Source organism: Salvelinus alpinus, chromosome 29 (assembly GCF_045679555.1).
Source record: "Salvelinus alpinus chromosome 29, SLU_Salpinus.1, whole genome shotgun sequence".
NCBI lineage: Eukaryota > Metazoa > Chordata > Actinopteri > Salmoniformes > Salmonidae > Salvelinus > Salvelinus alpinus.
Window position 1 is genome coordinate 22729539 of NC_092114.1, and position 14195 is coordinate 22743733.

General features: G+C 43.6%; 1 protein-coding gene across 1 annotated transcript in view; it reads left to right on the forward strand.

The window, feature by feature from the left end:
• LOC139559318 (gamma-aminobutyric acid type B receptor subunit 2-like) overlaps nucleotides 1-14195 on the forward strand; it is a 440826-nt gene that overhangs the window by 264304 nt on the left and 162327 nt on the right. Inside the window, exons 11-12 of the mRNA XM_071375209.1 lie at nucleotides 1751-1883; nucleotides 3619-3726. Of these exons, the coding sequence (XP_071231310.1) occupies nucleotides 1751-1883; nucleotides 3619-3726 (241 nt within the window). The remainder of the gene's footprint in view (nucleotides 1-1750; nucleotides 1884-3618; nucleotides 3727-14195) is intronic.

Sequence of the window (14195 nt, forward strand, 5' to 3'; positions counted from 1 at the left end):
CCTTTAGACAGGACAATAGAGCCACAGCCTTTAGACAGGACAATAGAGCCATAGTCTTTAGACAGGACAATAGAGCCACAGCCTTTAGACAGGACAATAGAGCCACAGTCTTTAGACAGGACAATAGAGCCACAGCCTTTAGACAGGACAATAGAGCCACAGCCTTTAGACAGGACAATAGAGCCACAGTCTTTAGACAGGACAATAGAGCCATAGTCTTTAGACAGGACAATAGAGCCACAGTCTTTAGACAGGACAATAGAGCCACAGTCTTTAGACAGGACAATAGAGCCACAGCCTTTAGACAGGACAATAGAGCCACAGCCTTTAGACAGGACAATAGAGCCACAGCCTTTAGACAGGACAATAGAGCCACAGCCTTTAGACAGGACAATAGAGCCACAGCCTTTAGACAGGACAATAGAGCCACAGCCTTTAGACAGGACAATAGAGCCACAGCCTTTAGACAGGACAATAGAGCCACAGCCTTTAGACAGGACAATAGAGCCATAGTCTTTAGACAGGACAATAGAGCCACAGCCTTTAGACAGGACAATAGAGCCACAGTCTTTAGACAGGACAATAGAGCCACAGCCTTTAGACAGGACAATAGAGCCACAGCCTTTAGACAGGACAATAGAGCCATAGTCTTTAGACAGGATAATAGAGCCACAGCCTTTAGACAGGACAATAGAGCCATAGTCTTTAGACAGGACAATAGAGCCACAGTCTTTAGACAGGACAATAGAGCCACAGTCTTTAGACAGGACAATAGAGCCATAGTCTTTAGACAGGACAATAGAGCCATAGTCTTTAGACAGGACATAGCCCCTATAACATAATGTATCAACTTTATTGCGGATACAATGAATAACACAAGATGGAAAAAAGGAATATGGTTAATTGACATGGTGTGTATAGGGACTCATGTTGTTCACCTTAGTCTGTGCATTACGATTATACCTGATTCTGCAGCATCAGGACCATAGATGGGGTGTTGTGCTTTCCTCTCTCCTTGCATTTAGAGACACATTTTACTACCTATTGATTTGATGATGTACAGTTGAGTCGTGATTTACACGATGGTTTGGGACATGCTGTCCTAAGTGATGTGATTAAACTGTAACGTAAAAACATCCTGGGGTGTATTCACTAGCAACCAAGCGGAAGCAAATTGGCAGAAACGGGGAGGGACTTACTTAAACCTGTCCATTAAGAAACTAACATTTCCGTAACATTTTGCTAGGGTTTGCTACGGTGTGCACTAATGAACACACCCCTCAGCAAATGCAGATAGTGTATGTGGATTGGTACTGCTGAACTGCACTTTAAGTAAATAGAGTTTGCACTTATCTGACATGCACCTATTAGGTGTCAAATATAATTTAGGAAAGCTACAGTATATCTGTAGGGCTCCCGAGTGGCGCAGCAGTCTAAGGCACTGCATCTCAGTGCTAGAGGTTTCACTACAGACCCTAGTTCGATTCCAGGCTGTATCACAACCGGCCGTTGTTCTCAACTGGCTTGCCTAGTTAAATAAAAAATATATATCTAGATAGAAACTTGGAGAAATAGTGTTCACATTTTACTTGGAATGGAACTGGGATAACACACTTTAGATTATCCAAGACAAAAACGTGTTTCAATGTGAAAAATGTCACATCTGAGATGTTCAATTTTGGAACTCTGTGTTCCTTTCACAATTTCAGAACTTCCTGTCCCTGTTATTGTAACTCTCCTCTCCCTACAGACTGATCAAGATGTCCAGTCCCTACATGAACAACCTCATCATTCTGGGAGGAATGCTGTCCTACTCCTCCATCTTCCTCTTTGGCCTGGATGGCGCCTTGGTGTCCGACAAAGAGTTTGAGGCCCTGTGCACCGTGAGTATTGAACCTGTATAGTTCTAACCCCATATCTGCTGTCCTAACGATGTTTAAAATCCCAGGTTAATGCTAGGCTAACACTATATCATTCTCGTCTGTCTTCTCTCTTTCGAAATCTGTGAGATCCAGGCTAACGCCAGCTAGCATTCTCTCTTGATCCCCTTCACAAGGTGTGCGACCCAGGCTAACACTAGCTATTAGCTATCATTCTTCTCCTTCCTCTAAAAGGTGTGATATCCAAGTTAATGTTCCACCCTTCAGAAAGGTGATGGGAGTTCATATAATGGGAGGTGATTGGATCAGTCACTGGGTCTTTCCTAACATGGAACATATTAAGCTCCTGCTCCCACAGCAACAGTTTGAACGTGACTATCTGAGCCTCTGGTTTAATTAAAGAGGTTTGATTACAGTGATAACTGGTTCACGTCCCAAATGGCACCCTATTCTCTATATAGTGCACTACTGTTGACCAGGGCACTTAGGGCTCTGGTTAAAAGTTGTGCACTATATAGGAAGTAGGGTGCCACCCAATAGGAAGTAGGGACTCAGTCCTGGTTTCCACAGAGATAAATACTGTTAAATAATGTTAGCTAGGCGGGTGGCGCAGCACGTATCAACTGCCATTGGGTGCCTGTCTGCCAACCTGGCTCGCCTCAGCGAAAACAATCCAAAATGGAGGCTGTCAAATCAGAGAGGAGGAGCTGAGGCAAAGTGTGTGATCCAACCAATCAATATGCACTGTGTTTCCTTTGTATGGCTGCTATAGTAGTTTTTTCTTTATCTTTTTCTCCATCCCTCTCTTGCTCTCCTTCCCCACTCCCTCACCCCACTTACAGAAACATCTGATTGGTTACCTTTTGATTTGACAAAATATATTACAGTTTAAGTCTCAAAACAAACCAGGCCAGTATTTTATGTAGTGCATCATTGCTCCTCAATAGGAAGGAGAAAGAGAGTGGCCGTTACCGCCAGGAGAGCTGGCTGCAGGCATCTGGTAGCACAATATTTCATCATGGTTGCTGGGGCCCCTGCGGCTAAAGGGCCCGGCTGATTTCTTATTTTCCTCAGGCAACACTGGGGGGAGAATAAGCTTGCTGCTGAATCTTTTGCCTTGGTCTGTTCCACATATTGCTTTTTGCCTACATTGTGATTGTGCCTCCATTCCAAGAATGTCTTTCAACAAATAGACAAACAAACACAAACAGCATTTAGTGCAGTGAGTGTTAAAGTGGTGTTTTTCCAGCTTGTTAAATGAGATGCTGTGGGAGTTACTACAGGATATAGGTTTGTTGCTGTTATTTAGTTACAACTCATTCTAAATATGGTTTTTGCCTAGCTACAGTAGGCATCGTAGGATTTGGAGCGTTTTAATATCCTTAAATCTCAAGAAAGTAGATGCTGCTACAGTATGTTTCTTCTTTTAATAACACACATTCACAAGTTTGACAGCCATGATGTAAGTCTAGGACTTCCTCCAAAGTTTGCACATTCACTTTGAACTATTTTTAGTGCACTTCTAGAGCTTTTGGTGAATTTGTCGGATAATAAAAATGCTAATAGCTTGTCAGTCTAGATCTTTGTTTAGATCAGTCTAGATCTTTGTTTAGATCAGTCTAGATCTTTGTTTAGATCAGTCTAGATCTTTGTTTAGATCAGTCTAGATATTTGTTTAGATCTTAAGCCCAACTCTTTGCCAGCTATTGACGAGACTGTTTCTGTCATCGTGTTGCAGGTGCGAACGTGGATCCTCATCGTAGGGTATACGACAGCGTTCGGCGCCATGTTCGCCAAGACCTGGAGAGTCCACGCGATCTTCAAGAATGTCAAGATGAAGAAAAAGGTGACGGATCACAAACTTTCATTTATTTAATTAAAAACATGTTTTTTACATGTATTTTACACAGGGAGTCACATTGAGACCCAGGTCTCGTTTTTAAATACAAACATACACATATTAAATATGAAACGCAATCATCAAATAATAATACCGTCAATCAAATCATCCGTCAGAGCAAAGAGACAAAACTGTATGGTCTCATGGACAATGATTGGCTAGACCTGGAAGGACAATGTTATTAACTCATGATTATTATTATTATTATTGTTGTTGTTATTATCAGCATATTGTCATCATTATTCATTCTCATTGTCTTAGATGATTACTTTCTGAATCGACTGAATGGATTTGACCCCATTCCTGCCTTATTGATCACTCTGCTAATTGCTGACAGTGTTCAGATTGTGGAAAGACACTTGTAGCCAACATACATACAGGTTATGCCCCAAATGGACCCTATCCCCTAAATCGTGCACTACCATAAGGCTCTGGTCAAAAGTAGTGCATAATATACGGAATAGGGTGCCATTTTGGACAAAGACACAGTATCACCACACGAAGAGATGACAGCCACAGGTCTGGAACCTGCCTTTATGAGCAACAGAGCACACATACACATACATATGAATACACTAACTTTCATCTTTAGAAAAGACTATCAACACCAGACTAGCTCAAGTTCACCATTTTGTATTTTGTGAACCAGTCAGTTTCACAATAGCCACTGTAGGAAGGGAGCGTTTTCTGTTGATGTGATCAAGCAACAGTAAACTGTGGTAGTCACATGGTCTGGTCTGCGGAGGATGGCTGCAATCAAGCAGAACAGAAGAGCCTATAACCATAATTGGCCATGATGGACTCTGATAGAGAAATCATCACTGGTTAACAGCAGCTAGCAGCTTCTTAATGCACTGATTCCTGTGTCACCACATATGCATTATGCAAGATAAAAAATGAATGGAGAGGAAAGAAGGAGAATAAGAGCGAAAATGAGGGACTGTTAGCTGACCATAGTTTCAAAAATGTACTTTACCCTTCACCTCGGAGCAAGTATGCAGAGCTATGAAAATCTGGTTATTATCCAGTAGCAGTCCCAAGGAGAGCTTCTACTTGCTGCCTCTCTAACAACGTTGCTATGGTTTCAGTAACGTTGGCAACACTCTGAAATCATAAGAATTTGAGACGATTACCCTGAATGTATATCTCAAGGAGTGGAGACAAAAAAAAACAACACTAGAATTTTTAAACACCAAAAACATTTCCCCAAACCACATGTGTGTAACTGAGTAACTACTACAGGAGGTCTAAGAGGGGCAAGGCAGGTTGTTAGCCCCATCAGTCACCCCAAGCCCCGGAAGAGCTGCATCGATCCAGTCACAAAAAGCATTACAGACACTCAGCTCAGACTGTACACACACGCAGACACATGCAATAACTCACACACACAATGTATACACATGCACACTGTACATGTCAGAAACTGCAGGAGCTCACTCTGGACATTTGCTGCTGCTGGTATCTTTCTATCCTGGCTCAGGCATACAAGAGTTTACCACACATACACCTTCTGGCAACATGTTCTATGTTCAGTACACACACACACAACACAACACACACACACACACTCACCCTGTGGTAATTCTGGTGGACAGTGTGTAAGGTTTCATTTTCCGTTACTGCTGTGTGAGACTGGCTGCTCGTTGGAGAGAATGGAGGTTCATCTCGTTGTATTATTATTATTATTATCCTGTTGTTTTTTACAGGATTAAAGGTTTGTGTGTGAGTGTGTGTGTGTGTGTGTGTGTGTGTGTGTGTGTGTGTGTGTGTGTGTGTGTGTGTGTGTGTGTGTGTGTGTGTGTGTGTGTGTGTGTGTGTGTGTGTGTGTGTGTGTGTGTGTGTGAAGCTAGGGGGCAGTATTTTTTATGTTTGGAAAAATAACGTTCCCAAAGTAAACAGCCTGTTTCTCAGGCCCAGATGCTAGAATATGCATATAATTGGCAGATTAGGATAGAAAACACTCTAAAGTTTCCAAAACTGTCAAAATGGTGTCTGTGAGTATAACAGAACTGATTTTGCAGGCAAAAACCTGAGGAAATCCAACCAGGAAGTGCCTCTTATTTTATTAAAAGAAATCCCTGTTCCATTGCCTGCCTTTCCTTCATTTATAGGATGGGGATATCAACCAGATTCCTTTTCCTATGGCTTCCACAGGGTATGAACAGTCTTTAGACATAGTTTCAAGCTTTTATTCTGAAAAATTAGCGAGATTTATCACATCGCGTCAGTGGACTGCCAGATGTCCTACGATTTGTTCATGCGCGCGACAGTGGTAGCTCGACATTTTCTTTCTCTATTGTATTGAATAGTTTACTGTCCGGTTGAAATATTATTGATTATTTATGTTAAAAACAACCTGAGGATTGATTATAAAAAACGTTTGACATGTTTCTACAAACTTTACGGATACTATTTGGAATTTTCGCTCTGCCTGTCATGACCTGCACGAGCCTGTGGATTACTCAACAAAACGCGCCAAGCAAATTGAGGTTTTTGGATATAAAAATAATCTTTATCGAACAAAACAAACATTTATTGTGTAACTGGGAGTCTCGTGGGTGCAAACATCCGAAGATCATCAAAGGTAAGCGATTCATTTGATTGCTTTTCTGATTTTCGTGACCAAGCTACTTTCCTAGCTGTTTGTAATGTTTTGTCTACTGATCGATGTCCTCACACAAACGCTTGGTTTGCTTTCGCTGTAAAGCATCTTTTCAAAATCTGACACGACAGGTGGATTAACAACAAGCTAAGCTGTGTTTTGGTACATTGCACTTGTGATTTCATGAAATTAAATATTTTTTGTCATTTAATTTGAATTTGGCGCTCTGCAATTCAGCGGATGTTGACGAAAATGATCCCACTAAAGGGATCTGTGCGCCAAGAGGTTTGTGTGTGTGTGTGTGTGTGTGTGTGTGTGTGTGTGTGTGTGTGTGTGTGTGTGTGTGTGTGTGTGTGTGTGTGTGTGTGTGTGTGTGTGTGTGTGTGTGTGTGTGTGTGTGTGTGTGTGTGTGTGTGTTTCAGTCTCAGCTCCCTGAATAATAAACACTGCTAGGGTCCACCTTTCCTCTGACAAAAATATGGCTACAGTACCACGTCGAAGAAGATGCAATTTGCTGGATTGACCATGTGTGCTCGTAACACAGGAGTGTGTTCGACAAGAAAAATAGTTATCTCGCAAGTTTTTCTGGGACAGTTCCATTTTTTGACCGGAGTCAAAGATGTTATGAAAGTGGACCTCTCACACAGTTTCCATTCCTTTTCCTGTGTGATGTGGATTTGTGGATGTGAGCTGGTGAGTGTGCTCATGTTCTCTGAAGTATGGGCTCTTAGGTTGGAGTAGAACTATAGGGTTTGTGAAAGCACCCTTGGTAAATTAACAGTGGCAAAATAGTCCCCATTGTCGCTTGTCCCTACAACCCTCTCCAAACCACCAATACTCATACCTTTATGTAAATCCTTATTTTGAGTAAGATCAAGTGTTGAGTTGCCACAGAGTTGCCGTTGACACTAACCAATCAATCCTAAAGTCAGATAATCATTTGAGCTGTATTCAAATGAAGTAGTTGTAGAATACACAACATTCTTGTTGTCCTGTATGCCATCACCATCCCTTGGAGCTCAACCTTGGCACGAGGAAGCTTCTCCTAGATATAGTTCTAGGTTCAGCTTCCTATCCCCAATCCCAATCTTAATCATTTGTGGGGAAATGCAAAACTGACCCAAGATCAGCATCTTAGGGCAACTTCACCCTACTCCAATGCCCCTCCCCTGATCATGATTCAGGTGGAATGTGTGACGCTCGTCGGAAGAAGTGGACCAAGGTGCCGCGTGGTACCTGTTCATGATTCTTTATTTAATCAGAACACCAAACAAAATAAATAACGAACGCCACGTTCTGTAGGCTTCACAGAGCTAACAAAAAACAACATCCCACAACCTAAGGTGGCAAAACAGGCTGCCTAAGTATGATTCCCAATCAGAGACAACAATAGACAGCTGTCCCTGATTGAGAACCATACCCGGCCAAAACATAGAAACACCCTGACCTAACCAAATAGAGAAATAAAACGTCTCTCTAAGGTCAGGGCGTGACAGTACCCCCCCCCCCCCCCCCAAAGGTGCGGACTCCCGGCCACAAACCTGAACCTATAGGGGAGGGTCCGGGTGGGCATCTACCCTGGTGGCGGCTCCGGTGCGGTACGCAGACCCCGCTCCACCTCTGGCTCCCCCCACTTTGGTGGTGCCTCTGGTGCGGGGACCCTCGTCGCCGACCCCGGACTGGGGACCCTCATTGCAGGCCCCGGACTGGGGACCCTCGCTGCAGGCCCCGGACTGGGGACCCTCGTTGCAGGACCCAGACTGGGGACCCTCGTTGCAGGCCCCAGACCGGGGACCCTCGTAGCAGGTCCCGGACTGGATCATCACTGGAGGCTTCGTGCCATGGATCATCACTGGAGGCTTCGAACTGGGGACCGTCGCTGGAGGCTCCGGACTGTGGCCCGTCGGTGGAGGTTCCGGACTGTGGCCCGTCGTTGGAGGTTCCGGACTGTGGCCCGTCGTTGGAGGTTCCGGACTATGGCCCGGACTATGGCCCGAAGCTCTGGACTGGGAACCGTCGCCGGAAGCTCTGGACCGGGAACCGTCGCAGAAGTCACATTTCGATTATGGTCATTCATATTAACAGTTGAGAATGCAACCATATGCGGTCCTTCTTACTAAATTCTGATGTGCACTTTGAAGATGTTAGAATAACTGTCCACATTAACTTTTCCTCAGCCAGCAAGACCAGTGACAAACAGCAACATCACTAGTCTATGTCAATCCACTATCCCCCATAGTAGAAAAGTTGACATGTAGTATTGGTCAGCTATTTGAGAAAGAAATGGCCTATTCCAAAACAGATTCGTTGTGGGTCGATAGATCCCAAATTCATATAACCAGTAGGCCTAGGATACATACATACATGAGTCTGATGCAACAGATCAAAATGTTTAGCTTAAAATGTTGATAAACTATTTTTTATTTACATTATAAGCACAGCAATGCGCACAAGGCAGTGGGCTATGCACAAATGTCCGTTCCACAATGCAATTAGCAGGAAAACCCTGTTGTCAAAAGCGCACTGCACATGTAAACGGATTTATGTGTGAGAGATGAAAATATCCATTAGAAATTCAGAAAGAGGGGAGATCTAATATGTAACAACTAGCATGGGTTGCTAATATGACTAGGATTATCAACAACTAGCATGGGTTGCTAATATGACTAGGATCATCAACAACTAGCATGGGTTGCTAATATGACTAGGACCATCAACAACTATCATGGGTTGCTAATAGGACTAGGATTATCAACAACAAGCATGGGTTGCTAATATGACTAGGATCATCAACACCTAGCATGGGTTGCTAATATGACTAGGATCATCAACAACTAGCATGGGTTGCTAATATGACTAGGATCATCAACAACTAGCATGGGTTGCTAATAGGACTAGGATTATCAACAACTAGCATGGGTTGCTAATATGACTAGGATCATCAACAACTATCATGGGTTGCTAATATGACTAGGATCATCAACAACTAGCATGGGTTGCTAATATGACTAGGATCATCAACAACTAGCATGGGTTGCTAATATGACTAGGATCATCAACAACTAGCATGGGTTGCTAATATGACTAGGATTATCAACAACTAGCCTGGGTTGCTAATATGACTAGGATTATCAACAACTAGCATGGGTTGCTAATATGACTAGGATCATCAACAACTATCATGGGTTGCTAATATGACTAGGATCATCAACAACTAGCATGGGTTGCTAATATGACTAGGATCATCAACAACTAGCATGGGTTGCTAATATGACTAGGATCATCAACAACTAGCATGGGTTGCTAATATGACTAGGATTATCAACAACTAGCCTGGGTTGCTAATATGACTAGGATTATCAACAACTAGCATGGGTTGCTAATATGACTAGGATCATCAACAACTAGCATGGGTTGCTAATAGGACTAGGATCATCAACAACTAGCATGGGTTGCTAATATGACTAGGATTATCAACAACTAGCATGGGTTGCTAATATGACTAGGATTATCAACAACTAGCATGGGTTGCTAATATGACTAGGATCATCAACAACTAGCATGGGTTGCTAATATGACTAGGATCATCAACAACTAGCATGGGTTGCTAATATGACTGATTATCAACAACTAGCATGGGTTGCTAATATGACTAGGATCATCAACAACTAGCATGGGTTGCTAATATGACTAGGATTATCAACAACTAGCATGGGCTGCTAATATGACTAGGATTATCAACAACTAGCATGGGTTGCTAATATGACTAGGATTATCAACAACTAGCATGGGTTGCTAATATGACTAGGACCATCAACAACTAGCATGGGTTGCTAATATGACTAGGATCATCAACAACTAGCATGGGTTGCTAATATGACTAGGATCATCAACAACTAGCATGGGTTGCTAATATGACTAGGACCATCAACAACTAGCATGGGTTGCTACTATGACTAGGACCATCAACAACTAGCCTGGGTTGCTAATATGACTAGGATTGTGCCTTTGGCTACTGCACAATGAAATGTAGAATATAATATAAGGCTTTGTATCAGTATGCTGTACGTGTGAGAAATAAGATACATAACGAATATACTGTATACACATGCCAATTTAATGCCACTAAATTATGCAAATGTACCTATAGACTGATATGACCAGTCAAATGTATTTACATCAATGAAGAGGCTAAAAAGCTTTATTTTGCAATGGGATTTTTTCTTCTCCCAGTGACAATTGTATTTGTTGGCTTCAAAAAATAAAAATGGCCTAAACCCGACTATTACCAGCTAACGGAAACCCTGGTGTGTGCTTTTATGTAACACACAGTCTACCCACTGACCTGTTGCCCTCTGATGTATTTCCGTTCCACTCTTCAATACAAATACAAAAGATGTATATGACACAATATGTATCTCGTTTGATTACGTAAAGGCTTACCAGGCCTCTGTGCCCTTTTGATATTTATAGTCCTCCTCACATCACATCCTGGATAGATGTGTGGGATGATGAAAGCTGCAGGAGGGCATGTGGAAGATCTGTCAGAGAGAGTGGGAGAGAGCGAGTGCGTGGGAGGCAGGAAGAGAGCAGAGGAGAGAAGACCGCAGCAGGTAACCTAGCAGTTAAGAGCGTTGGGCCAGTAACCGAAAGGTCACTGGTTGGAAAAATCTGTCGATGTGCCCTTGAACAAGGCACTTAACCCTAATTGCTCTTGTAAGTCGCTCTAAATAAAAGCGTCTGCTAAATGACTAAAATTTAGAGAGAGAAAGAAAGTGGTATTTAAAGAGATGGGGTCATTGTCTTCTAGTCTGTGGTCATTCCAAACACAGGGGCGTTTTGATATATTTAAATGTGCAAAAAAATGGATGACCTTTTGTGTTTATTTCAAAAGTGATTTATTCATGAAAAGGTCGTAATTCAGAGAAAAACGAAACACAACAACAAAACGGCTCTTGTTCCTGTGAATTGTGTTATGCTGATTACGCAGACTCTGTTTTTCCTCCTCCTCCCTCCCCCTCCTCTTCCTTCTCTGCTTCCTCCTTCTCCTCATCCTCCTCCCTTCCTCTCTCCCCCTCCTCCTCCCCTTCCTCCTTATCCTCCTCTTTCCCCCTCCCCATCCTCCTCCTCACAAACATTGATTGAATGCGGGTGCTTTGGCTGTGTGGAGTGACTGTTGTCAGTCAATGTAGAGCTTACAATGTAGCCCCAGTGCTCATCAGAGAGGTTGAGCGCTGCCGGGGTCGCGCAACGAGTCACACTCTTCCTCAATCCCTCCGTCCCTCCATCGCTTCCTCCCTCCCTCTGTCCTTCCCTCCCTCTGTCCTTCCCTCCCTCCCTCCCTCCCTCCCTCCCTCCCTCCCTCCCTCCCTCCACCAGACAGAAGACTGCAAATCAGGGTGTGCTTGAGCGTAAAGAGGCCTGGCTCAGTGTTGGGTAAGCACAGGGACTGTCAATCAAACATGTTGCTCTGCAGCCTCCCTGTCTGTCTGTCTGCTAGTCTGTCTCTGAGATTGACTTTAGAGAGCTCTTGGCTGCGCTCACAGTGCGATACAGCTTAGGACACACACCAACGCACGCACACAATGAAAAACACACACAGAAAAAGGCCTAACACACACACTAATGTGTACACACATGCTGTAGAAGACCCAACATACATCGCATACACATACGCAGACGTTTGGTATTTGGTATTTTATTAGGATCCCCATTAGCTGTTGCAAAAGCAGCAGCTACTCTTCCTGGCGTCCACACAAAACATGAAACATAATACAGAATGACATAATACAGAACATCAATAGACAAAAACAGCTCAAAGACAGAACTACATGATTTTTTAAAAAGGTACACGTAGCCTACATATCAATGCATACACACATACTATCTAGTTCAAATAGGGGAGAGGCGTTTTGCCACGAGGTGTTGCTTTATCATTATACATACAGTACATGCTCATTCACATAACACTTAGATCAACGATGTACACACAGAACAATGATCAGGTGGCCTCCCGAGTGGTGCAGCGGTTTAAGGCACTGCAGTGCTTGAGGCGTCACTACAGCCCCGAGTTCGATCCCAGGCTGTGTCGCAGCCAGCCGTGACCGGTTTGGCCGGCGTGGATGTCCTTGTCCCGTCGCCTTCTAGCGACTCCTTGTGGCGGGCCGAAGCTGACTTCGGTCACCAGTTGTACTGTGTTTCCTCCAACACATTGGTGCGGCTGGCTTCCGGGTTAAGCAAGCAGTTTCGGAGGACGCATGGCTATCAACCTTCGCCTCTCCCGAGTCAGTACAGGAGTTGCAGCGATGGGACAGGACTGTAACTACCAATTGGGTAGAAAAAGGGGTCAAAGTAAAAAAAGAAAATTGATCAGATGTGTGTGTGCATGATCTGATATGAACAGTGTCTTTCATACTTACACAAACACACATCCTCATGCGCACACACACACACGTCTTATCATCGCTGAGATAGAGCGATCCCATTTCCCACGGATCAGGGCCCTGAAGGCAAACTGCTCTGTTCCCTGATCACAACTACACACAGTATATTCTACAGTTCCACATCCCCATGCTTTAATGATGAATCAGCAGTAGAATAATGTATTACTACTTCCTGGGGCCTGGGGTAGCCAGCTCTAATGGTAGCAGGCCTGGGGTAGCCAGCTCTAATGGTAGCAGGCCTGGGGTAGCCAGCTCTAATGGTAGCAGGCCTGGGGTAGCCTGCTCTAATGGTAGCAGGCCTGGGGTAGCCTGCTCTAATGGTAGCTGGCCTGGGGTAGCCAGCTCTAATGGTAGCAGGCCTGGGGTAGCCTGCTCTAATGGTAGCAGGCCTGAGATTGTCTGCTCTAAAGCAAATAGAGTATATTCATTTTTTTATGTGACACAGCTACAGTATATTGTAATCCACTCAGATTCACTCAGCTAGGCGATGTACTGTGCTGTATCTATCTTATATTGTATCCAGTACACAACTACACTGTATGTCATATTGGGAATAGCATAATGTGATAATTTAAATATGAATAGGCTTATCCAGACGGTCATGCATCAACAACATCTGTCTTGACCAAAGGGACAGAATCACGATACCATGGTCAATCTTCTGATCTGATGCCCCCGTCATTGTGAAAGATAGAATGATTGTTTGATCTATCAACTTCAATTTCATTTACAGTAAAGATAATATATTCTGGTCCTGTGTACTTTCAGCGACTGATAAATCTATCAATAAATCTACCAGGTTTACGCAGAAACAGAATGCTACTTTTTCTTTATTCTCCTGGATAGTCACTAGTTGAAATATCCTCTCGGGTTAGGAAGGGTTTTTAGCCCGAGAACATTGTTGCAGTCATAATAGAATGTCATGAGAGAGAGAGAGAGAGAGAGAGAGAGAGAGAGAGAGAGAGAGAGAGAGAGAGAGAGAGAGAGAGAGAGAGAGAGAGAGAGAGAGAGAGAGAGAGAGAGAGAGAGAGAGAGAGAGAGAGAGAGAGAGAGAGAGAGAGAGAGAGAGAGAGAGAGAGAGAGAGAGAGAGAGAGAGAGAGAGAGAGAGAGAGAGAGAGAGAGAGAGAGAGAGAGAGAGAGAGAGAGAGAGAGAGAGAGAGAGAGAGAGAGAGAGAGAGAGAGAGAGAGAGAGAGACTCCCATATCTATTGGGAGAAATACCACAGTTTCCCATGCCAATAAAGCCCTTTGAACGGAATTTGAATTGAATTGAGAAAGAGAGGAAGGGAGGGAGAACATCATTGTATTTATAAGAAGTGACTTCCCTCAAAGTGTATCCGTGTCTGTGTTCTCCTGACCTTTGCTTTGAT